The following is a 27,047-nucleotide window of genomic DNA, read 5'->3' as shown; positions in this document are numbered from 1 at the left end:
TTTTTCAGGCCTCCTCCGGCTGAAGGAGTCGCCGGCGCGGAGTGATGACGTACCGCCTCTGCAAGGCCGTCTCCTCTTCCTTCTGCTCCGGGGCCCCGCGCAGGCGCAGTGTGGCGGGATGAGCGGCGGTGGCGGCGGTGGCGGCATGGAGGCGGTGGTGGAGGGCGAGGCCGGTCCGTCGCTGCCCGGCCTCCCGGCCCCGGTGGGCGGCCGGAGGCGGGACTCGCCGGGGGCCGGGGGTTCGCCCATCCACCTCGTTATCAAGGGTAGGGAGTGGCCAGGTCTCCCCAGGCTGCGGCTTGCTGTCCCGGCCCGGACTAGGGTGGCCGCCCCCGCGCCTTCGCCGTCCCAGCCCAAACTCTTCGTCCCTTTTCCTTTGCCCGCCCTCCTCCTCCTCCTCCTCCTCCGCAGCCTCCCCTCCTTCTCCCCTCCTCTACGGCCCTAAACTTTTCTGCTCTAGGCCCTTGGGCAAGTCACCTTGCTTCTCGGCGCCTCCGTTCCCTCCTCTGTAAAAGGGGGAACGAAAGTACCCGTCCTATCCCCCGCGGCCCGCCCTCAGACTGTGACCCACCCCCGTGCGAGACGCCGTTTTAGGCCGCCCTCGTTATTCTGTGCCTGTCCCGGGACTTGTTTCGGCGTGTGGCACAATGTGTGCTCAGGTGACATTGCTGGCTTGACATTACAGTGGTATTTAAATGCTAACTGTGCCAAGGACTGGGTAGATCGTTCAGGGCAACAGTAATAAGCCTGCATCGCTCGTTGGCCTTGCCCTCCTCGCTTAATGGCAAACTTGCTTCCAACCTCAAAGCGGTGGGTGGGGCGGGGAAGATATTTACCCAAATAACTGTGAATACCCCAGAGTTCCTGCGTGTTCTCTTTCTACTTGACGAATCTCTACTGCTGTGCTCCATCTTCCCCTCCCAATTTGTGAAGCAGAGTGGCTCAGTGGAAAGAACACGGGTTTAGGAGTCAGCGGTCATGGGTTCTAATCTCGGCCCCACCACTTGTCAGGTGTGTGACTTTGGGCACGTCACTTCTTCTCGGTGCCTCAGTTGCCTCATCTGGAAAATGGGGATTAAGACTGTGAGCCTCATGTGGGACAACCTAATTACTTTGTATCTACCCCAGCGCTTAGAAGAGTGCTCGGCACATAGTAAACGCTTAACAAATACCAACATTATTATTACTATTAACTTCATTCCTCCACGTAGATCCTAGCTAGGACTCTCAGCCACCTGTCTCCACCTTTTTGAGGTTTACAAGTTCCATCTCTTGCATTTCCATATCTTCACCAGGAATGCCATTTTGATGCTTAACCCACTTCTCTAAAGTTTTCTTCCAAACCCAAGACTCCTGGCTTATGCACTTTTTGTTCCTAGTAACCAAACCCCTCCCATATGCATACAACACACATTCTGTATACCTCTCCTGGGGAGTTAAGGTGACAGTGATGATAATGTGTTGGTGTGAGAATTCACTGTGTACCAAGCACTGGGTTAGATAGAATCAACCAGTGGTGCTTATTGTGTGCTTACTATGTGCAGAGCACTGTGCTAAGCACTTGAGAGAGTACAGTACAATAGCAAACACATTCCCTGCCCTTAACAATCTTACATTCTAGAATGCAATCAAATCATTCTGTGTCCCATGTTGGACTCACAGTTTGGGATGGGAATGTGTTATATTATACTCTCCCAAGCACTTAGTACCGGGTTCTGCACAGTGTCAATATAATTGGAGGGAGAACAGACATTCAGTTCAGTAAATGCTCAATAATTTTGAGCACTTTGATTTTGCAGATAAGGAAACTGAGTCATAGAGAAGTCAAGTGATTTGCCTAGCAGGCAAGTGGCAGAACTGGGATTAGAACCCAGATTTCCTGACTGTCAGTCCCATGGCAATTGCTGACTGGAAAAAGATGTAGCCAAATTTGAATTCATTGACTATATTTTGAGATGCTAAACATGTATTAAAGCTGAACATTTGGGGTTTTTCAAAAGCCTGAAATTCTGAATGTGAAGGACAGCAAGAAATGTCAATGTAATGGATAAAGTGAAATGTTAGAGCTTTTTTCTGCAGTCTGTCAGGTAACAAACCCACCTTCTAACTCTAGTCCTCTCTTCCTCTTTCCCCCAATTCCCTTCCCTCCCCCCAAATAAAAAAAGCTAATGGAATTTAAAAGGGCACAGATGAGTTGTCCTGGAAAGCCTCACCGGGGCACTGTAAAGTGTAAATCTACTTTTAAGTCCTACCTAAATCAACCCTTGATTTTCCTCACATGAAAATATCTCTTTATAATCTAAATCTTGTTGGTGAATCAGTTCTTTAAAATCCTAAAAATAAATTTGGATGAACTTTATGAAATGCTCTTTTTCTCCATTTTTCTTTCAAAGGAGAAGAAATGCAAAACATCATTGAGTTTAAAAGAATCAGTTGCAGTAGTGAAATTATTTTAGAAAGGGTGGGAAGTTTAATAGGTTTTTTCAGAAGAAATGTGGAAAAGATTTCCAGGAGAAAGGCTCAAAGACTTGTCAACAATGCATCAAGTTACTACTCTGTTCCTTTTAGCTTCCTGTCTGCGGGAACTACATAGCTGACAAGACCCGTGATCGTGACACAAAGACTATGAATTTGGGAGGGCTGGGAAGAAGTTGGGAGACGGCAGGAGGTTCAGGAGGGGAGTGGCTTGAAGGAATATTATTGCCCACAGTTAAGTGCTGGGAATCTTCTGAAGACATGGAGGGTAGGAGCCTTGTCTGTTAGCCTTTGGCCAGCCAAATCACAACACCTGAGTCTTGGAGACCAAACTGGGCCAGACTCCTTGGAAGAATCTGGGATAGCCTCAGATTGGATCAGGCCTTCCAGGAATCTACAGGCATGAAGTTCGATGCTGTCATATTCCTGAGTAGGGTTACTTGAGCTATCGTGGACGTTCCAGTCCAGGCTTTGTGATGGGTGTCGTACGCTCAACCACACGGAACCTAACAACCCATCAACCATGAAAGTGGCCGTAATGTTATGTGAGAGAGATGAGAAGTAGCCAAACCAGATACAAATGAGAATTGCAAGGTACCCAATTTAGCTACCTTGGAAGAACAGAGGATTAAGTCAAGCCACTGTGCCAGGAAATGCAGGTATTCCAAGTGTGAGGTTGAAGGCACACAGCCATCTCTGTAGACAGATGTGGGGAAGAACAGAAGCCAGCATTATATGTTTAGCACAAGCAAGGCCTTGTACCTCTTTCACTTGGGCCTGCAAGGACTTCTGTTCTTAGCTTTATTATTGTAAGAGACTATTGACACTGGTTTATTTTCTCTGATAATGTACATTATTTACTAAAGTAAGTTCAAGTAGTTTCTTTTATAATGTAGTCTCAGTTTGGAATTTGACAAGGTCCTGGCTACCCGGATAGCCGTTACTTTTAAGGTACCTAGCTGTAAAACACTATCGATTATTAAAAAAAGATGTTTACTAATGAAATGATGGATAAAATTAACCATGAACTAGAAATCACCAAACAGATGGGCTGCAAGTGATCATTTAGAATTCAGGAATGTTTCTTCCAAATACCATGCAAGTCTTCTAACTGCCACTGAGGACAATTGATGGAATACCTTAAGTTATCTAAGCCACTTTTATTTTTCAGAACCCTTTCACAAACTTTACCTCTCTTTACCTCTTTTTTTCTGTCTTCACAACATCCTTGTGAAGTAGGAAAAAGCATCTATTATCTCCATTTTGCAGATGAGTTCATTGAAGTATAGAGAGGCTCAGTGACTTGCCAAGATCCCACAGCAAGCCAGGGTATGAGTTGGTAACTGCAACCTAAGTCCTCTGACTTCCAGACCCCATGTTCTTTGCACTACATGCTGCCTTTGAGTTGTCCTGGCTTTCCTAGCTCTGCATATTTAGAAAAAAAAAATCCTAACAGGGTAATGTATTTTAACAGTATGGATTGTGACCCTGGAATAAGACATAATCATGATTTTTTTTTATCTTTGTAGATCTTGGAGAGATTCATTCCAGGCTTTTAGATCATAGGCCAATCATACAAGGTGAAGCACGTTACTTTGTGAAAGAATTTGAAGTGAGTATTTTCAAACCATTTTTTGAAAACCGGTGAAGTGGATAGCTTGCTGAAGGGGAAGTTTGGATTTTATCTAATTTCATTTCTTAGTTTCTCAGTCCATAACATAGTGAAAGTAAATCCTTTAAGAGTGCAGAAGTAAAACCAGCTAATCTCTTGACTGAAAGCTAAATATTATGTAATATTAATGGAAAATAAGGTTGTTAAATATTCACCTAGATGACTGACTGACTTATTCTCATATTTTAATAACTGACCACTTTTGTGAAAGGACTGTTGATAGAGTCCTGTTTGTCTTGTCTTCCCCGTTGCATTATAAGCTCCTGGAGACCAGAGACCCTTGACTTTTGCTTCTTTTTGAACTCCCCACAGTGCTCTGCACAGAGGAATATGTCTACACAAAACGAACAGCGCAGCAGTTTGAAAAAATGTTTAACGGCTCCCACATGTTTCTTAATGGTGCAAATATTAGCAGCTTTGTTTCAACCAAATGAAAGGGGGCTTGGTAACTGGTATTTTTATTCCCAGTATAGCTCAGAAAGGCTGGAAAACGTTAGGTTGAGCTCATGGTCAAGATATTTTGGCCATGGGATTGTTTCCTGGTGTGAACTTCCTGATTAGCCCTGGAGCTCTGTAATTGGTTTCTGAAGCCCAAGAAGTCGCTTGGGGCCCTGTTCTCACTTGCCTGCCTATATCCTCCCCTGGCCCCTCACCCCACTCCCCTCACCAGGCTAGCCTGCCCACATCTCAGTGGGATAGCGGCCCACAAGATTGGGACTGAAAAGGCTTAGAGAAGTGAATTGACTTGCCCAAGATCACACAGGTCTTCTGGCTCTATGTCCCAAGCTCTTCCCACTAGGCCAGCCACTGCTGCGAGCCGCTTGTGTGACAGGGACTCTATCTGATCTGATTCGCACCATGCCTTCCCTGAAGCTAAGCATGGGGTTTGCACCTAGTAAACATTTAACAATTACTGCAGTTATCATTATCGCTGATGATAATGTGCTACGCTGTCGCTATGCTCTTTGGATAAGTGTATAAATCAGTTGAAGCCAATTAGAAATAATTCAAAGTCGAAGAGTAAGAAGAACACAAGATAAAGGGCAAAGGAGAGTGAGTATTACTTCACCGATAGGAAGCAGCAAATGCCACGTGGCGGCAGCATCGCCTGATGTTAAAAGTGACTGAACTTATTTCAGGCCTTCTTTCTCCTGGCTTTACGTGAAGTTTACTCCTTTTAGTTTTAGTGGTGATTATGAACAGGGAGAGAACTTCCTCGCTATTTAGTAGAGTAGTAGTGATATTTATCGACTGCAGCCCATGGTAGTAAATACTTGGAAAGTACAGCAAAAGCACAAGACCCATCCCTGCCCACAAAGAGCTTAAACCCTAATGACGGAAAATTCACCAAAGTAAAAGTTGGCTGCGAACCATTCTCCCTGTTGCTTCCTGGCCTCTCTGCTTCTTCCTCCTCCCCCTTGCCTGGTGGATAGAGCGTTGACCTGGGAGGCAATGGATCATGACTTCTAATCTCGGCTCCACCCCGTCTGCTGTGTGACCTCGGACAAGTCCCTTTACTTCCCTGTGCCTCAGTTACCTCATCTGTACAGTGGGGATTGAGACTCTGAGCTCCATGTGGGACAGGGATTGTGTCTAACCCGCTTTGCTTGTACCTCCCTCCTCCCCCCCACCCCAGAGCTTAGTACAGTGCCTGGCACATAGTAAGCACTTAACAAATACCACAGTTATTATTATTGTTATTAGACCTACTTGGGCAGAACCTGCAGTGGGTGCGTATTGCAGTTCATTTTGAGACATGGAACTCTTACCAGAATGCATTACAGCACACTTCCACTTAACTCCCTCACAGCCCTAATCAATGCTTACTCTTAGTTGTGGGGGGAAGGAATTCGGGGGTGTGGTCTGGGCAACTCTAGGTAGTAGTAACTTGCCCTCGAGAATTGGGTACCTGCCATAAACCGCTTAGGTATGCTTCAGGTTAATAAAAATTCAGAGTCTTCTGGACTGATTTGACTGTAGACAAGATCCTGGATTTTCCAGTGGCTTTTAGGTTTGGGCTTGGACCCTAAAATTTATCCCAAACGCTCTAGAGCTGTACACTCTATACACTCTGTATTCTCCTGTCTGCTCTACCTCTCCCCGCTGAACAATACTGAATGTAGAAGCAATAACAAACTTGAGAAAAATTGTGTCCCTTAATTAAATGCAGGAATTTACAAATCCAGGTTTGAGTTGTGTGTTTAGCCTTTTTTTACACTTCTAAATGTAATAATTTTTCCAATAACTCTGACTTACTATGCTTCTCCATCCCCCATTTCCAAATGATGTTAATAAGCAGTTTGGTGGTAACTTTTTGGAATAAATTTGACTTTTTCCAAACTTGCATATTCAATGTGGAATCAGTTTTAGCTGGTTTATTGCCATTTTCTGGGTGTGATTCTTGGGAAACCAAGTTTTGAGAGCTTTCTTCTCAGAATTATACGTTTCAGAACAGAAATAATGTGAATTTATGGTAGGATCAGGTTTCTGATAGTTTCTGTGGATATTTTCTTCTTCTTTTAAAGGGTACCATCACTTATTACGTTCATTATAGGGCCCTGAAAAGTACTGAAACTGCTATTTTTAAATGAACAGCTTGTTCAGACCTCATCTCCATTACAAGACCCAGAGGAGACAAAATAAAAGAACCGAAGAAATACCAGAGGATGATCATGGCAATATGTGGTTTTCAGATAGTTAATGGTGGGGTAAGGATAGGGAGAGGAGGAAACTTATCAAGGCTCTCTTCTGTTTTCTTAGCTGAAACCAAGTATTAGCCCTTCCCCTTTCTCCTCGTTACCCCTTCTCACCACCACCTTCAGGGACTGCAGTGCTTTGCACACAGTAGGCAGCGTGGCTCAGAGAAGCAGCGTGGCTCACTGGAAAGAGCACGGGCTTTGGAGTCAGAGGTCATGGGTTCGAACCCCGGCTCTACCACTTGTCAGCTGTGTGACTTTGGGCAAGTCACTTAACTTCTCGGTGCCTCAGTTACCTCATCTGTAAAATGGGGATTAAGACTGTGGGCCCCACGTGGGACAACCTGATTCCCCTGTGTCTACCCCAGCACTTAGAACAGTGCTCGGCACATAGTAAGCGCTTAACAAATACCAACATTATTATTATTAGGCACTAAATTCAAAACGATTGAATGAATACTACGAAAGGCATTCTCATTGCCACAAAGGATCATTGATCTCATTAATCAGATTTCATCAGATTAGGACCTTATTTACCAATGAATGATTTCAAATAGAGCAGTAGAAGCATTCCAAACGAGGGGAAAACCCAGAAACTTGGATATATCTGGGCGAGCTGTGTCACAGTAACTCATCTCTCCCCTCTTCTGAATAGGAAAAACGTGGTCTTCGGGAAGTGAGAGTTCTTGAGAAGTTGAAGAATATGATCTGCGAAACAAATGAACTTACTCTTCCCAAGTGTAAGGAGACACTGCACGACTCCTTGAACCAGGTGCTCCTGCGATGTAAGCTAGTAATTTATATTATTTTGCCACTACTTCACTAAAATATACCTTTATAATATTTTTGGGCCAAAAAAATTCAAGCTATTTCCCCATTCATCGAAGTGTTCAGGAGTACAGTTGGACATCTCGTAATTAAATGGAGCCACGTAATTTGCCCAGAGTCCCTTGCTGAACTCCTCCCAACCCTGTGTAGCTGGGACCTCCTCCCAGCAGCTCAGCGTGAGGATTCACTGGGGCCTGCATGGAATAGAGCAATTCCTCCCTTTTGTCCTTTCTGGCCCAGAGGCCCACTCTTGTAGCTTCCCCGCTGTGCTAAATGGCCTGGTAATGCATCGTTCAAAAAAAGAGTCAGCAGGTGAGCCACCCCCACTTAAAAGATGTGGAAAATGAAGAATTGCATTTTAATCCTATTGCTTGTTTCTGTGTGCTTCTCTTTGGTATCTATATGATCTGCGATGGACTCGCCACTTTGAAAGAGGAAAATCAGGGCTTCTGAGCAGCATTACAGGACTGTTAATTACAGGGTGAATTTGGAGGGGGAGGGAAGGGTCACGAAAAGTTGCTCCCAGCACTCTATGGGGCTCAGGTCACAGAGCTTTAACTCTGTGATTCCCTGGACTGCGTTATCTGCCCTGGGCCAAGCTGGAAAACATCTACTCGGACCAACTTCCCCATGGTACCTGCCTTGGGGAAGAAGGTTTGCTCATCTTTCCGCTACGGGCTGTATAGTATGACATTAAACATCCCTAAACTGTCATTTGATCTCTGCTAAAGTAACTCATAGCACAATGTCACAACACTGTATTCACCCCAGCGCTTAGTATAGTGGTTGGCACATAATAAGCACTAAACACATACCACAACTGTTAGTACTGTTATTGTTTTTATTATTATCTGAGTTGAAATATAATTATGAGTGTTTACAGGAGGCTGCAGAAAGAGAAGCTTGGTTTGCTGTCCAATGTAATGAAGAATCTGGTCCACTTTATATTATAGAACAGAGTATTTTCTTCATCTAGCACCGTGTAGCAGACTGACACCTTCTGAGTCCATGTGTGCCTTTGAGCTCCTCGCAAGTCCCGGTGCTCCCGCTGTGCTTCTGGACCTTGATACCTCCTTGCTCCCTTCCTGGCCACCTCTCTTCTCTGCAGAATTTCTGCAGCCCTCACCCCACTACATCCCTTCTTCTCGCCTTGACCGAGCTGTTCCAGAGCATGGTATTCTGGTTCTTTCCTTCACCCTGAATTAATTGAAATGGTACTTGTTAAGCGCTTACTATGTGGCAAACACTGTTCTAAGTGCTGGGGTAGATACAAGCTGATCAGGTTGGACCTAGTCCCTGTCCCACATAGGGCTCACAGTCTTAATCCCCATTTTATAGAGGAGGGAACCTAGGCCCAGAGAAGTGAAGCGACTTGCCGGGGGTCATGCAGCAGACAAGTGGCGGAGCCAGGATTAGAATCTAGCCTTACCAACCACCACACCTCACGGCTTCCCTCTCGCCAAGTTGCAACCCCGCTCCCTCACCCCAGCCAAAGCTGCAGAGATGGGGACAGTGTCAGGTCGGAGTGGAAAGGGGAGCTGGGGAGAGGGGCGGCTGGGGACGGCTCCAGAAATAGGGAAAGATTGAATGGGAAGCCCAAGAGGAATTGTCTTAATAATCAATAATTAATAATTATGGTACTTGTTAAGTGCTTACTATGTGCCAAGTACTGTTCTAAGCACTGAAGTAGAAACGGGTCAATCACGTTGGACACCTTCCCTGTCCCATGGGAAGCTCACCATCTTAATCCCCATTTTCACAGATGAGATAAATGAGGCCCAGAGAAGTGAAGTGACTTGCCCAAGAGCACACAGCAGATGTGGCAGAGCTAGGATTAGAACCCAGGTCCTTCTGACTCCCAGACCCGGACTCTATCCACTAGACCATGCTGCTTCGATGGGTCACGGTGTCAGGAGCGGAACTGTTATATGCAGGCAGTTAGAACCCTTCCTTGGGTTTTATGCACAGTGGGGCGCTTCCAGCCTAGTGTATCCCTGGGGTGGGGAAGACAGCTGAGTGAAAGTAGAAGCAAGTATGCTCCCAAGTGCTTAGCACTGCACACAGAAAGTGCTCAATAAATACCATTGCTTGAAATGAGGGTTGCTTGAGTGGAATTGAATTGATCAAGTTTTGCAAAGTTTCTGAAGATTGTACATAAAGGATAATCTTCAAATTGCTATATAATTCAACGTATGGCCCCAAATTCCATTTTAAGTCTTAGAAACCCTCAGAAACAGGAAAAAAAAACAAAAACCAAAAAAAAAACCATAAAACAGCAGCGTTGCCATACATAACCAAGACCATGTATCCTCTTTAACATTTTAATTAACTTTGAGTTTTTGTGTTTCATTTACCTCATATATCATCCACAGCAATCCTTTGGCATTCCAGGTTTTATGTGCAAATAGTTTATTCCCCAAGGGAGACTTATTATGTTGTTAACCACAAAATGAACATGCAAATTATTAACTACAACAAGAGGAAATGAAAGTGCTTATTCCTGTTGAGATCTTAGAGTTGAACATAAAATTGTTCAACATTCTCTGGCCCCATTTTTGCAAATAGTGATTATTCCTATTACCTGTAGTTTTAATAATTAATATATTAGACCAGTCTGAACCATTTAGTTATAAGGACAATTCTGATATAAAAGCTGGCCTTTACAAACCATACTCCTGTAATAAAATATCTAAACAGCGTTGGTAATTCATAGCTCAGGCTTTGAATGTATTTCCTTAACTGGAGACTTAATAAAACAAGAAGAAAGGAAATTAACAATTAAGATTCCAGAATCTGCCGGGAAGATTGGGCTCTCTTGTTAGCCTAGGAGACCAGGAAGGCACTTTCAGAGTTGTTTTCCTGCCCAAATCAGGGAGTTCTTTGACAGGCGCCAAGCAAATATATATTTTTTTAAATCCCTATTGTAGTCCGGGCCAGCAATTCTCATAGAGATTGTAAGCTTTCCATAAAGCTAAAACTTCAAAAACTCTCAATACAATTGATCAAAATAAGCCCAAGAACTGCTAGTTGACTAGGGGAATTCAGTGATTAAGAAGCTTAGAATTTTTTAAGTTAATGTTGTTCCCAGAGGATGACTTTTTTGTTTGTTTGGATTCAGCAGATGAACAACAAAATTTTGTAAAAGGATCCGGATTGGTTTTACATAGTGTCTGCAGTCCCTCTATCAGGTCTAATTTACAAAAGGGAGGGTACAGATATTGCAGTACCAACATTTCAGCAGTATCTCCTGCTGGGATACATGTGGAAATCACGGCTTCTACTCCCGGGCTTCCAATTACTCCCGGGCTTCCAAAGGAAGCCACTTAGACATTCGTGCTTCACCGCAGCCTAGGGGCAGGAGCATAGTCTTGGGATCCCAAGCTCTGCCACTTGTCTGCTGTGAGACCTTGGGCAAACCACTGAACTTCTCTTTGCCTCAGTTATCTGTGAAAAGGGGATTAAGACTATGATCTCCCCTTGGGACAACGTGATTACCTTGCATCTTGGGTCATTCCGTGGGGTATGAGCTCACTGTTGGGTCCAGCCATGCCAAGGAAAATCTTGGATGAGCTTAGGGTAGATTCAGATTCCCCACTCACCCTTGTGCCATCCCATCCTGGAGCTTCCAAAACAAGGGGGTAGGGGAGCAGGGGTATATGAGCCCGCCACTACCCATCCAGATTTTGAAGGGGACGTAGGTGGTGGGTCAGATACGGGACCCAGGGATCAGACCTAGCTTGTGCTTAACAGTGGGATTTGAAACTCAAAGCTCTTGGGACTCAACCAAGTCTGTACTAGGACCAGTTACCCAGAATGCTTTGACGAGGTAATATTTGATATTGGGGTTCACCTGCAGCATTCAACCAGAAAAAGGTATCACCTTCCATTTCCTCCCTCCCGAGTAAATCCATCAAACACTGCCAAGCCTTTATCTTAAAGATAATTCCTTTGATTGATGCTTTGTAGTTGCTCAGATCGAAATGCTTGTCATACTCTTGTCATGGTCTTGAGAAAAATAGGTTTACATTTGTCTGCAGTTGTCGTAGGGCGGAGAGTGAACTATTTGTATATCTGGCCTTTTATCCTTATGGGATAAAATTCCTATTTAAATGTAGACTCCTCGCTGTCAAGGAGGTAAAGAGCATCATTACCGAGCATTGCCTTTGAATCGGGAGATAGCCGTTGACAGATTAATATATTTGGAGCGAGATTCCACTAATCCAGTCTCCCAAGCCTGCCCCAGCACTTGATGACAGAGCGCCTGATTGATGAGAGCATTTCATGAGTTCCGCCCCCAAACCCATTTCTTTCTGATTGGCCACAAATCTCTGGTCAGACAGAGATATCTCTGAAAGGTAACTCTCCCTCACATATGAGGTAGAAATTAATTAATGTGACCTTTCTCTTCCAATACCAGGTAAAGAGACCTGACAGGGAGATGGAGGAGGTGTGGATAGAGGTCCCAGCACTCCCAGGCAGGACTGTCAGTAGACTCAGTCCGTCAATCAGTTGTATTTATCGAACATCTATTAAGTGTGGTGCACACTCCTAGGTTCTTCCTTGCCTGCCCTCAAGGATCTTAGGCACAAATGGTTTACAGATAGTGAGGGGAAGAGGGAAATAAGGATATAACAGAATTCTGTGAAATAGATCAGAATAAACTAGCTGGATAAATAATCGAGAATGCTTATATACATTCTTGCGGAGAGGTACAGGAATAAAATATTTAAGTGCTTAAGATGGGTTTGGGGACAATATAATTGGAGTGTTGTGAATTAATTGGAGGTGGCTTCCCGATTAATGACAGTGATGGTATTTGTTAAGCACTTACTATATTTCAAGCACTGTTTTAAGCTCTGGGGTAGATACAAGATAATCAGTTTGGACATAGTCCCTGTCCCACATGGGGCTCATAGTCTTAATCCCCATTTTCCAGATGAGGTAACTGAGGCCCAGTGAAGTGATTTGCCCACGGTCACACAGCAGCTGAGTGGCAGAGCCAGGATTAGAACCCAGGTCCTCTGACTCCCAGGCCCAGGCTCTTCACTAGGCTGTAAGTGTGGGGACAGCCTTGGGGTGGTGTGTGTCGGGGGCTTCCAGGGGTGAAGGGAGGTGGTCTCCCAGAGGGGCAAGGCTGGGGAAAAAATGAGAGGCATTCATCCCCACAAGGCTGAGGAAGTGGTCATGCACACCCTGGAGGCACACAAATCAGAGAGATGGGTGGGTGGACACACTTAAGGGTTCTCAGGGAGATGGAAGTGCAGACATGCACACGTGTGCACACACACACACATACACACAAGGGAGACCACCGGAATGGTGGTCAGGGCTTGGAAGAGAGTCCTTTGGCCACTTAATCATAATAATAATGTTGATATTTGTTAAGCGCTTACTATGTGCCAAGCACTGTTCTAAGCGCTGGGGTAGACATAGGGGAATCAGGTTGTCCCACGTGGGGCTCACAGTCTTAACCCCCATTTTACAGATGAGGGAACTGAGGCACAGAGAAGTTAAGTGACTTGCCCACAGTCACACAGCCGACAAGTGGCAGAACTGGGATTCGAACTCATGAGCCCTGACTCCAAAGCCCGTGTTCTTTCTACTGAGCCACGCTGCTTCACTTGAGGCCAGGCCTGACTACCTGTTCCTGTTTTGAGGCCGGGGAGAATGGGGGTACCGTAGGATGTGGGGCCCCATTTGGCTCTCCCAAAGGAAATGTCCCTGTCCTCAGTTCCCAACCGCACCCTTAAAACTAATTGAGTGTAATATTGGCAGAATGAATAGAGATTTCTGTTGATCTAATAAGAAAGAGTGGATAAAGATGGAGCTGAAGCTACTTTTTTACAAAGAGGAAAATGATTTCTGAAAGCATTCTTATTTCATTCTGTTTTATTCCTGATTTGTTCACGAAAAATTCAAATCCAGATGACTTGACACAGGAAGTTGTCAGTTTAAAGTTGGTTCCCGGAGATGGATCGTCCTCAGATAGCCGAATCATCGGCAGGAGAAGCAGCATGGCATAGTGGATATAGCACGGGCCTGGGAGTCAGAAGGTCATGGATTTTAATCTCGGCTCCTCCACGTGTCTGCTGTGTGACCTTAGGCAAGTCACTTAACTTTTCTGGGCCTCAGATACTTCATCTGCAAAATGGGGATTGACACTGTGAGCCCCCGTGAGACAGGGACTGTGTCAAACCCGATTTGCTTGTATCCACCCCAGTGCTCAGTACAGAGCTTGGGGCATAATAAGGGCTTAACAAATACCACAATTACCAATTTTTAGTTTGATCTCCTCTCCTAACTTTCCCCAACCATGCTGCAGCCTCATTGGTTTACACTGTGGGTCAGGGTACGGCATGGCCCTGAGTTTGTCATTCTAGGCCTCCGGATTTGGAAAGATTGGCTACTTAAGCAGGGCCCGCAAACGAGAAGAGACACGGGCCCTTTGTGAAACCATTAGGTGGCTCTTGTCATGATCCAGGGTTTCTGCAGCCTCAGCAGAACTGCCTTAAAAATCCAAGAAGAGATTCGTACAGTTGTCTTTGTTTTGATTTCCTATCCCTGTGAAAGCACAATTCAAGGAGAGAGAAAACCGGACAAAGGCCATTTCAACATTCCTTTAGCACTTTTAGCTTTTTTCCTCTGTGGACAGGCAGCTGTAAGAAGAGCGAGCTGTCCAAACCCAGCCAAGCTTTCAGTATTGTGCCCGTCCAACTTGACCCTTCCTGAGTTCTGTGCATGCATTCGATGGTAATTGAGCGATGGTAAATGAGCACTTACTGTGTGCAAAGCACTGTACTAAGCACTTGCCTGTACTAATGGAATCCCCCCCCCCACCTTCGCATCCGGTAGGCCACTGCTCTCCTCATCTACAAAACCCTTCTGATATCACATCTCCTTCCAGGGCTATCATCTCACCATCCCCTTTCCCCCACTTACTGCCACATCCTCATCACCTAAGTCTCTGGAAACTCAATCCTCCTCCCCCTTCCTCCCCCCAGCACGGTCCTCTCATTTTTGAAGTCTCTTGCTTCCTCTTACTTGTAATTTATTTTAGTGCTTGTCTCCCTGCTTGATTTTAAGCTCCTCGAGGGTAGAATCATGTTTACTAACCCTGTTGTACTCACTGGAGTGCTAAGTGCAGAGCACTGCATTTAATAAATAGTATTAATAACGATAATAATTATGGTATTTGTTAAGAAGTTACTATGTGCCAGGCACTATCCTAAGCGCTGGGATGGATACAAGCAAATTGGGATAGACACAGTCCCTGTCCCACGTGGGGCTCCCGTGCTCGATCCCCATTTTATAGATGAAGTAACTGAGGCACAGAGAAGTGGAGTGACTTGCTCAAGGTCATTCCTCAGACAAGTGGTGGAGCCAGAATTAGAACCCATGACCTTCTGATTCCCAGGTCCAAATGCCAGGCTGCTTCTCAATGGGCTGATTTAATTAATTAAATACTGCCCTGGCCTGGCAGGCATTTCTGCTGTCCCTTCCTGCCCTTCTGGCTCCAGAACCCAAGGTAAGCCAACTGACCTGTTCTAGGTGGCCACCCAGAGCCAGCAGCAAAATTGATTTGGAGAGGGGGAAGATTCCATACCACTTGGATCTCCTTGGTTGGGAGCCTCATTCTCTCACTCCACTGCGTTCCCCCAGGCTGCAGTTGTCCACTGTTGATGTTTAGGCAGCAACACACCCATATAGGAGAAATGTGGGGTCAAGTGCTTAGTTTTTTCAGTAGTTCCAGATATACAGTTATTCTAGAAATTGTGAGTGATCGGACTGTGCAATTTGAACAAGAACAAAAATGAGAAGTTTACTCTGTATTTGAGAGAAAATATAGAAATAGGTATTCTAAAACTGGTTACCTGCAACTCTGCATTTATTAATAAGTTAGTTCCAAATGAAGTCTTTTTCAGGAACATTGGTTCAAGGTAAAGCAATACTCACTTGGACTATTTTTAGAGAATTTTGTGATAGCCCTTTTTTAAAATAGGTAATGCCGGATAAAATCGGATTTTACCATTCTCGTTGAACAGGTTTTTAAGTACCTCTAGGTGTACAGGAATGTAAAATCTTTATTCAAGATTCTGGGAAATTTGTTGGTCAACATTGTTCAGGGATAATGATCCCAAGAGAACTTGGTTGCCCTTCCTGTTTGACTTCTGGAGAGGATAAGAGAGCAACTTTCTCCTGTGTGCCTGCACAATTTAGCATTGTAGCAAGCTTCCTGCAAGTATGACAGACTTTCCTTTCAAAACTGAACCCAACTGACAAAAAAATAATGACTTTGCCTCATGGCAGCCGAGAGTCGTTAAAAGATATTTTCAGACAAGCCTGTCCTTTAAATCAAGGCAACTGATTGATCAAACTTCATCTCTTTATTTCAGTGCAAGCGGCCAACCATTCAATCCACAGACTTCAACAGAGGGAGTTAGAACAAAGAAAGGTAAAAGTAGATGATTGAATAATAGTACTACTAATAATAGGTTATACAGTTCTTACATGTCTCATTCCACTAAACTACCTCTCAACAGAAGATATCTTCATAAAAAAGACTTCTCTGTTTCTCACCCTCCCCTGTGGACTTACTGAAGATTTTTTTCACTGACAAATTAATCCTCCAGAAGAGGGAGTTGGAGGAGCACATTAATAAGCATAAGCAAGCTACCGGCTTTTTTTTTTTTTACCCCATGCAACTTTTTTTTTTAATGTTAACAGTTTCCCTCTTTGCTGTGAAAGTGGTATTGCAGAGAAGAGAAAATAGTTCTTATACCATGGAACAAAAACAACCACCAAAATGGAAATGTAAATCTTTCCTGGGTACCCGGAAACATGAATTATTTCAAGCCTGTGGATGGGTCATTTAATGAAAGACCTTATTATTGGAATATGTGAATCCTGGAATCACTTTCTGGATAACACTTTGCTTGTTTGAATTACATCTTGACTAGACTCAGATTTAGAAAGTGGCAGCAAGACATGAATATATTTTCACATTGTGGCTTTCAGAGAGAACATTTGATATTTTTGTTCTTTACTATCCTTAGTTTGAGAGCAAGTCCATAGTATGGTGTTTGGTGCTGAGAAGGCCCCCAGTAAATGTGGATTGAAGTGACAATTGGAGACTATAAGGTAGGGGGATTGGAGGTTAATCAGGGAAGGCCTCCTGAAGGAGATTTGTTTGGAGAACTTAATATATCCCTTCATAAACTTCAAAAGTTCAAAAGAAAAATTTGGAGCCAGTCTCAAAGTGCATAATACAAATAGGTAAAAGTGATTTCTTGGCCACACTTTCACTTTTAAGCAGAAATGTCTCCAAATCTTCATCTTTTCTGTAATCTCTAGGGATGCCCCCTCTTTCTGCTGCCTCCCCATTTTTATCAAATGTAAGTAGGTTGCTTTTTCTCCAGAAGTCAGATGATTGGGTCATATTTTTAAATGGTACTTGTTCAGCACTTTTGCTGGAGCAGTTACAAGATAATCAGGTTGAACACAGTCACTGTCCCACTTGGAGTTCACAGTCTAAGTTCGTTCATTCATTTTGTTGTATTTGAGTGCTTACTGTGTGCAGAGCACTGTACTAGGCGCTTGGGAGAGTACAATACAACAATAAACACACACATTCCCTGCCCACAATGAGCTTACAGTAGGGGAGGAGGATTTAATGCCCATTTTACAGATGAGGTCACAGCAGAGAAGTGATAGAGCTGGGATTAGAACCCAGGTCCTCTGACTCCCAGGCCCATGCTGTTTCCACTAGACCACATTGCTTTACATGAAAGGCCAGGCTATTCTCCGGTATGGACTCCCATTCACAGTGAGACCATTTTGACCAGTTTTCCAGCTGAATTGACTGAAACATTGGAAGGTGATGACACATCCCAAGTTAGTTACACGGAGAGCTAGTAAACATTTCCTGAATGCTAGACTTCCCGGTAGTTCTGAGAAATCACAGAAATCAGTGTTCAAGTATTAAAAACATAAACAATCCCCTGCCCTTGGTAAGCGATAATAGGCATGAGCTCAGTATGTTTTTAAAATTAGGAAATGGTTTTAGATATTGGGCTCAGGCTTTTAATTAGGTGGCGGTGTTATGCCCATGTCGGGGCACCCTGAGGTAAAGCACATTCTGATTTTGTTTCCTCTTTCCACAGTCCTCTGTTGTACCAACAGTAGGGTATATAGCATGTAAGATGGTTTTACCTGTGAAATGGATAGGCTGCAGAACAGGCACAGGAGTGCTTAGTCTAGTGCTCTGCACACAGTAAGCAAGTGCTCAGTAAATACTATTGAATGAAAGGAGTGTAAAATGGGGGTCCTGGGGGAAGCGGTTAGAGCTCAAGCCTGGCTCCCTCCCTGGGGCTGCCCCACTGCAGCTTCCACCTCAGTCCCAGGCCCTCTGACCCAGCATTCCCCCACTGGCCTGGGAGTCGGAAGGACCTGGATTCTAATCCCAGCCCCGTCACTAGTCTGCAGTGAGACCTTGGGCAAGTCACTTCACTGCTCTGCGCCTCAGTTACCTCATCTTTAAAATGGGGATTAAGATTGTGAGCCTCATATGGGACGGAGACTGTGACAAACCTGATTACCTTGTATCTACCCCAGTGCTTAGGACAGTGCTTGACACATAGTAAGCGCTTAACAAATATCATCATCATTATTATTAGGGGCCAGATGGGACTCTGTAGGCAGCACTCCAGCCTGGAGCTGGCGCTCAGGACCAGGAAAGAGTACACGGAGCTAGGGAGAGGCATTTTTGTCCAAACTGCAGCCAGAGTTGCTGGTGGGGCTACCTTCTATCCCTCTCATTGGAGTTGCCCTTTGCCCCAAATACAGCTGGCCCACGTGGTCTTAGGTATATTAGAAAAACCAGGGCAAAGAAATTAAACTGTCCTTATTGCAAGGTTACAGATCAGACCCATTCCCTGCCCACAGTGAGCTTACAGTGTAGAGGGAGAAACAGACATTAATGTAAATAAATTACAGGTGTATACATCAGTCCGGTGGGGATGGTCAATAAAGGGAGCAAGTCAGGGCAACATAAAAGGGAGTGGAAAAAGAGGAAATGAGGGCTTAGGGAAGGTAAATCACAAATACATCACTCTTCAGAATATTAATGATAGGACATGGTGTAGCAGGAATTACATCCTTGGTCATTTCTTAGAAGAGATATTTTCTCCAAGGAGAGAATTTATAGTGTTTTGATACTTTATGTATCTTGAAGTGCACACACGCACATATGTATATGGCTTATTTATGTCATTCTGTTTCAGGACTAGAGTATTTTGCCACTGACTTCTAGAAATGTTTTTCATATAAAATGTACTGTTGTAAGTCCTGAAGGCACTGTACTTACCTATTCTACAAGTTAATGTGGAGAGGGAGAGATTTTAAGTACGATAGCATCTAGAGATTTAAAAAAAAGCAAAATTGGGGGTGTTGAAGAGGAGAATAGTTGTTTTAGAACTATCCTGAGGTGATATCCGGCATAAATTTACCCTTTACCTTATAATTTGGTCAGCAGGTGACCAAGGTTTTTTTTCTTTCTGCAGAGCAACTCAAAGTATTGCAGCATATTCACTTCCAATTTTATAGATTTGTAATAATATTTCTTTTTCCTTCAATGTAATTTTCAGTCAGCCACCAAATCCTGTTGATTTCTCTCCAAAATATATCCAAAATTCACCTCTTCCTCTGCATCCAAACTACCACCCTGGTCTGAGCACTTTTCCGTATCCCATCTCAACTATTGCATCAGCCTCTTCGCCGACCTCCCATCATCTAGCTTCTCACCTCTCCAGTCCACACTTCGCTCTGTGGCCCATAATGTTTTTCTGAAAAATAGTTTTATCCACATCATCCCTCTCCTCAAAAACCTCCAACCTCCAATAAGCTAAAAATTTTCAACAGCAATTTTCAGGCAGAAAATCAGCTCTCTCTCTCCACCCCTCCCCACCCCCCAACTTGTCTATCTTCCTTACTTCCCCAACACAGCCCAGCCTGGAAACTTCACTCCTCTAACACCAACTACCTCACTGTACCTCGCTCTCATCTTCCTTGCTATCGACCCTTCGATTACACCCTCCCCCTTAATATGGTCTCTGTTAAGCGCTTACTATGTGCCGAGCACTGTTCTAAGTGCTGAGGTTAGATACAGGGTAATCAGGTTGTCCCACGTGGGGCTCACACTTTTAATCCCCATTTTACTGTTCTTATAGTAGTTCTATGTCAGCTGCTGTTGTTAATAGGAAGTTTCCAAACTAGGATTCCCAAATGTCCTATTTCCATCTATCAACTTGGCACTCTGGCCTTTGCTTGTTGTGTTAAAGCAGTCTTATGGCTGTTTATTGAGTTTTCATTTATATGTGTGTTGTATTTTTTCAAAGGATAAATATATGAATGATGATGGTGTAAAGAAAAATGTGAGCATTAATCATAAATCCATTTATATCAAGACAATGTGTGGAATTCTGTGGGAAATGAATTGAGATAAACGCCATTCAAACCTAACCTTGTTTCCCACAATTGATATTGAGTAGCATTTTCAGGCAAACAATAAATGCACATTCCCTGGTTACTCTCATATGAGTTGCCAGCCACCTCCAACACTAAGTTGCCTTTTTATATGCTGGCAGCACAAATAATGACCCATTTGAGAATATTCCCTCTCTTAGATGCTCATAGGATTTTATAAACATTACCATTCTCATGGGAGATGGAGGTTGTGCACACATGTTCATTGTGTTTCTGCAGTTTTTTTGTATCCTCACCAATTATTGTGCAGGAATTTTAGTCCTCTGACTCCCAGGGTTTTTAACAGAAGTCACAAACTAAAACCTAAAACATCTCATTCATGTCATATGAAATTTACCTTACACACAGGGTAATTACCTGATTATCATGTCCTTACCACTGACTGTTATGCCCATGCTTAATTTGCATAAACTGTTCCGATTGGGGTTTCTGTATGGCAAAAGAACCCTGGAATTTATTAAAGTCCCTATCAGTTAAGAGATGCGTAGCAGGTAAAATGGTGTTCCTAAAATGTGGAATTTGTGGGCAACCCATCCCCCAGGAAACTACCACATGTGAGAGGGCTGTAGAGCATTCTGACCCCTACAGAGAGTTACCAAATGGGGGGCTTGGGCACCAGCCAGCTGGAGCGATACCCGAGAACCCCCACCTCATTCTTGCAATTCTGGAGTCTGGGCTGTTTGGAGAGAGCTCTCTGGGCTTGGCTGTACTATTTACCTGCTATGTAATCTTGAGCAAATCACTTTACTTCTCTCGGCCTCAGTTTCCTCATCTGTAAAATAGGGATAAAATATCTGTTCTCCCTCTCTCCTGGACTGTGCCCCATGCAAAACAGGGATTATATCAGATCAGGTTTTGTTTAGCGTTTAGTACAGTGCTTGACACATGCTCCTTGTGGGCCGGGAATGTGTCTCCCAACTTATATTGTTCTCTCAAGCACTTAGCACAGTGTTGTGCATGCAGTAAGTGCTCAATAAATACCATTAATTAATTGATAAATATTATCATCATTATTATCAGTTGCTCTGGGAGTCCAGCCCAAATCCAGGCTAGCCCTGGGATTCCAAAGGGTCACCAGACCAATGAGAGAGGCTGTTTCGGGTTTGAATTTTTCACTAGTGGTATTTTTTAATTCTTAAACCTATATTAGAATTTTCAAGGATAGGGGCTTGGAAGAAAAGAAAAGTGGTTGTGGGTTTTTTTTTCATCTTATTCTAGCGTGTGTTTTCTCACTGTAGACTTCTTTTCATTCTTATTTAATGGAAAATTTTGCTCAGCATCTCTCTTACTACTGAAGCAAATCAAAATTGCATTAATTCCTTTTTGATGTAGATGTGTTGCTCTTAGATAAGTTCTGCACAGACTTTCTTTTCAGTAAAACACGGTCAAGAAAAAGGAAAACAGTGCAACAGTTGTTTGCCAAAAGCATTCATGTAATCTCATTTTTGGGAGATTCCCCAAGACATTTGTTTTCTTTATGACTTATTTGTCGGTGTCATTATCTCTACTGCCAGAAAAGTTGGAAAGACAAATTAATCGAAAGGCAGTCAGGTTTTATTTTGAAGTGCCTAAAAATCCCAGAGCTAGATAGAGAAAACTCCTTGAAGGTGCCACAGTGTGGAGTCTAGCCATTCAGAAGGCCTTAGTAGTCATCTGATTTTTGGTGCATAAAGTATCTGTAAAAGGAAAAACAAAACATCATGGCCTGATGGAAAGAGCACAGGCTTGGGAGTCAGAGGACCTGGGTTCTAATCCTAACTCTCCCAGTTGCTTGCTGGGTGACCTTGGGCAAGTCGCTTCACTTCTCTGTGTCTCAGTTTCTTCAACCATAAAATGGGGAGGTTCTCCCTTCTACTTAAACTGTGAGCCTCATGTGGGACAGCACTTGTATCTACCCCAGCACTTAGAACATTGTTTGACACGTAGTAAGTGCTTAAAAAAATACCATAAAAAAAATTCTTGCCATTTCCCTAAAATCTATTTCTATTGTACAGAACACACACTGTAGTCCGGTCTCTAATCCAGCACTGGTCCTCGAGGACTTCAGTATCCCTGTGCAGGATCCTAATGACCCCCAGCTTCCTGCTTCCTTTCCACAGATCTCTTGCGTCACACACACCCTAACTGGACCACGTGCTGGACCTCAGCACTGCTACAGTTGGACCGTAGTGAAGTGCACCAGCTCAGAAATCCCACTCTCTAACCACAAGCCTTGCAACTGCCATTTACCCACTTCCTCCCTCCCTGCAAAACTCTTCTGTCTGTACCCAGTGACCTGTGACCCCCTTAAACTAGGTCTAAGCCATCATGCCCCACTTGGACTCCCTAATTGCACACAGATCCATGCTCTACCACTGCCTTGGCCCCTAAACTCAATTCCCTAATCCTCCTTTTCCTCACAGCCACCTTTGACACTGTGGATCATTTCCTTCTCCCAGTGATGCTATCCAATCTTAGCTTCAATCCAATTCCATCCTGGTTTTCTTCCTACCTCTCTGACTGTTCTTTCTCAGTCTCTCATCGGCTTCTCTTCCACTCTTCCCTCCCATCCCCACCCCACTAACTACAGGTATTTCTGCTCTTGAAGCCCTAGTATCCTTACTGATGCTTGTTTTGGTCTTTATCTTGTCTTAATGTTTTATTTCATCTCTCCTTAGGAATCCATTGCCAGACCCCTATCCTTTTTTTATTTTTAATTTCCACTCCGTATTCTTTCCCAGCACTTAGAACAGTGCTCTGCATACAGGAAACACTTAACAATTGGTATTAGTACAACTGTTCACCCATCTCATCCTTTTGCATGGCTTCAGCTACCATGTCTATGGGTGATTCCCAGTCCTTCCTTGCTAGCCTTCCCCATTTTCAATCTCACATTTCCTTTCGCCGTCATGACATCTCCACTTGTATGTCCTTTCGGCATCTGAAGCTCAACCTGTCCAAAACTGACTTCCTTAACTTCCCTCCTAAATCCTTTCTTCCACCTGACTTTCTTCCCACCACCCTCCCTGTTTCCCACCCTTGGCATTATCCTCGTTTGCAGGCTGTCTTTCGTCTCTCACTTCCGGTCTCTTGCTAAAGCCTCTTGGTTTTTCCTCTGCAACGTTTCCCAAATCTGCCCTTTCCTGTCCAAGCAGGCCGCACTCTGGTTCAGGTACTCATTATATCTTGATTTGACCACTGCATTGGTATCCTCACTGATCTCCCTACCTCTAGCCTTTCCTCTCTCCAGTTTACTATAAGCATGCCCCTTTGCAAATGAAAGCGTTCATCAGACCTATTCCTGTTTTTTGTTATTTTTTTTCCTCCTGGGACTCACCTTTCATGGTTGTAAAAAAAAAAAGAGTGGATTCTGTAGCATTTTCTTATCTATTTTTGGATTTTTAGGGGTTTTTTGAAAAATATTTTTGAAAGCTTTAAAATCCTAGACTACCTTGACTTAAGTTTGGCATATAAGCTGGTGAGTCAGAAAGGAGTGTCCGATCCATTTTTCCACATTTCTTCCATGTACTTAAATCATCTCCCTCCAAACTTTCAATCAGTTTGCTAAAAACAACTTCACAGATGATGTATTTATTCTGTTGTATTATCTGTAAAAAAAAAAATCACTGGACAGATGCATTCAACATGTTAAAAGAAAACCACAGGTATTACAAAGAGTGACCGCAGTTAAATACGAGGCAGAGAGGAGTAGGAATTACAGATACAGAGAATTTTGAATTTTGGCTAGAGCATGGGCCTGGGACCCAGAAGGTCATGGGTTCTAACCCTGGTTCTGCCACTGTTCTGCTCTGTGACTTTGGGCAAGTCACTTCACGTCTCTGGACCTCAGTTACCTAATCTGTAAAATGGGGGTTGAGACTGTGAGCCCTACACGGGACAGGGACTGTGTCCAACTCTATTTGCTTGTATCCAGGCAGGGACTGCATCCAACTCTATTTGCTTGTATCCACTCCAGTGCTTAGTACAGTGCCTGGCACAAAGTAAGTGCTTAACAAATACCATCATTATTATTATTCCCATTATTATTGTTGTATTCTTAAAAATTAACTCCAAAAGGAAAAGTTGATCATGCAGCCTTATTCATTTTTAGTAACATGGTCTGGAGATAATGTTCTTGGCCTCCGGCACCTTCTTGCTCATTCACTCTGCAAACCAAAATGAGAAAATACAGGATATCTCTGATCTGAGCCCTGATCGCTCACCCTCTCTGCAGTCTCTCATTTCCTCCAGCCTTAAAGACATTTCTGCCTGGATATCCTGCTGTCACCTCAAATTAAACATGTCCAAAACAGAACTCCTTATCTTCCCAGCCAATCCCTGTCCTCCCCCTGATTTTCCCATCCCTGGGGACAGCACCACCATCCTTTTTGACTCATAAGCGTGTAACCCTGGAGTTATCCAAGATTCACCTCTCATTCACCCCAAATATTCAGTCTCTCACTAAATCCTCTCAGTTCGACCTTCACAACATCTATAAAATCTGCCCTTTCCTCTCCATCCAGATTGCTACCATGTTAATCCAAGCATTTACCCTATCCCGTTGTGATTACCCTCTCAGTCTCCTCGCTGACCTCCCTGCCTCCTGTCTCTCCCCATTCCAGACCATGCTTCACTCTGCTGACCTGGTCATTTTTTGGCAAAAATGTCTAATCCATGTTTTCCCACTCCTCAAGAACTTCCGGTGGTTGCCCAGCCACCTCCGCATTTTTTTTACTCATTCATTTATTGAATTGCACTTATTGTGTGCAAAGCACCCTGCCAAGCATTTGGGAGAGTACAATATAACAATAAACAGACACATTCTCTCCCCACAACAAGCGTACAGTCTAGAGGGGGAGACAGACGTTAATATAAATCAATAATTGACTAAATAACAGATACTGATTGATTGACATTTTAACATTGAGTCTAACACCACCTCAGTCAATTGTATTTATTGAGGGTTTACCAGAGGCAGAACAGTGAACTAAACGCATCAGAGATTACAATACAATATCGCACTGCAACTAGACAGATAAGCAGTATTGGAAGAACGTCCCCTCATTGTCATCATGTTCCATCCAAAATGGGTAATGACAGCATAGTTTCTGGCAGAACTGAGTGTAGATTTTAGGAGGCCCTATTAGTCCTGTCTTTTCCTGCTACTTTAATGTTCTTCAGAATTCATACCCTTATTCACTGCATCCTAACTTTATCTTTGTAGTTTTCTGAAAGAAACACTGTTTACGTATTTGTATTTATGGAGACACTAAGATGTGGGAAATGCCCCACCTTTGGAAGATGAGGTCTTTTTTAACGGCCACGTTTTCTTCCCTCAGCTCCATAACGACCAAATAATGGTCATTGAAAAACAGCGCAAAACCCAGTGGGAGGCATTCGTCAAGGAACAGCACAGCAAACAAGGAGAAGTGGAGGAAGAGCACAAGAAGGCGATGGAGCGTCTTAAGGAACAGTACGCTGAGATGGAGAAAGAACTGACTAAATTTACTTCCTTTTAAGAACTCAAAGCAAAAAAAGGCTGTGCTTCTTCTTATTGCACCCCAAATCCTGCCAACTACCTATCCTTTGCTTCAGGCTTAGCAATACCAACAGTGGCAGTGTTTTATCAGAGAGCAAATTTCAAAAAGACAAGATCTATTAGAGCCCAGACTGTTTAGTGTTGGGTAAGAAGACTGTAATAGCCTGACCCATTTAAGTGCCTCCAGTCATTTTAGTCAGGAGAAAGGGAAATGAGGGTGGTCTGGCTCTCACTTTCACCCAGAAGTTGTGTTCTAGCCACAGCCATTCACTAGTTCATGGTGTAGAATTTTCAGACTTCAAGGCATAGTCTGATGTATTGCTCCTGCAGAGTTAGTAATGAATGACTGATGAGAGAACTCAGAGAACAGATACAAAGATGTCAGTTATCCTTTTGGAGGGAGAGTACTCTACTGTCCTGTGACAGGTTAAAGGTACAGGTAGCTGCGGAGCAGAGATGAGGTTTAAAAGAATTCCGAGAGTCAGGATGTCTTAATCTAACTCCCGGTGCTCTGTGCATCGATTATTATGCAACTCTATGTAGCCTTTTCGGTGTAACATGGACCGGAAGACTTGGACAGAAGGACTCTCACAAAGCCTGGTGCCTTCTTATGGTTAAAATTCCAAGCTTTAACAGTATAGCTAAAATGAAGAGTTTACGGGAAAATTATGGGCTTTGGCCTCCAGCCCGTCCAAGAGCCCTCATCTTACCCAATAATATTTACCTCATTACTTGTCCTTTCTGCTGTGCCTGAAATTTGTAGAATAAATAATACGTCCCCTCTCGTGGCAGTTGCAAATGAGTAATCATCAAAATCGGCCAAGGAGTCCCTTCAGTATCACGTAAAGATTCTAATGAACGCTGAATGAACCCAAAATGTTTGTCCACGTGGCAAGCCGACCATCATAGCAGTGAGGTCTCTCTAGCCTTAGCAAATGTTCTCATAAGCAGGTGTTTCAGTCTGAGGCTTGTGTGGTTGCTGTCATCACTGTGGATCTTTTGAAATCTTCATTTTACAGCCCAAGAGAACATAAACTGTGTTTCTCTCTTTATCCTGCCTTCACCGAAAACGAGGTGCAGTAATAACGGGAGGGAATTTGACGCAAATTTCCAAGGTACAGGAAAATCTTTCAAATATTATTTTAACTGCTCCACAGTGAAAAAGAGAGAAAGAAAGAAAATATGACCCTCATATTATCTCAGTGTTGTACCGGCAAAAAGCTGACAATGGCTCCCTGTGTAAATTTATGGCTGAGTGTCAAGGCTCTGTTCCTGGCAGCATGTTGAAAATGTGATTAAAGTTAGTAGAGGAGACGGA

The 27,047-nt window shown here is 43.6% G+C and overlaps 1 protein-coding gene across 1 annotated transcript; it reads left to right on the top strand.

Annotated features, from left to right (window-relative positions):
• BLOC1S5 (biogenesis of lysosomal organelles complex 1 subunit 5) lies at positions 1 to 27,047 on the top strand. Its single transcript, XM_029052758.1, has 5 exons — positions 1 to 266; positions 4,005 to 4,087; positions 7,499 to 7,628; positions 16,065 to 16,123; positions 25,530 to 27,047. The coding sequence occupies exons 1-5, from the start codon at positions 119 to 121 to the stop codon at positions 25,707 to 25,709; spliced, it is 600 nt and encodes a 199-aa protein (XP_028908591.1). The 5' UTR covers positions 1 to 118; the 3' UTR covers positions 25,710 to 27,047.

This window comes from Ornithorhynchus anatinus, chromosome X2 (assembly GCF_004115215.2).
Source record: "Ornithorhynchus anatinus isolate Pmale09 chromosome X2, mOrnAna1.pri.v4, whole genome shotgun sequence".
NCBI lineage: Eukaryota > Metazoa > Chordata > Mammalia > Monotremata > Ornithorhynchidae > Ornithorhynchus > Ornithorhynchus anatinus.
Note: the sequence above shows the minus strand (reverse complement) of the source record. Positions and strands in the feature narration are given on the sequence as shown.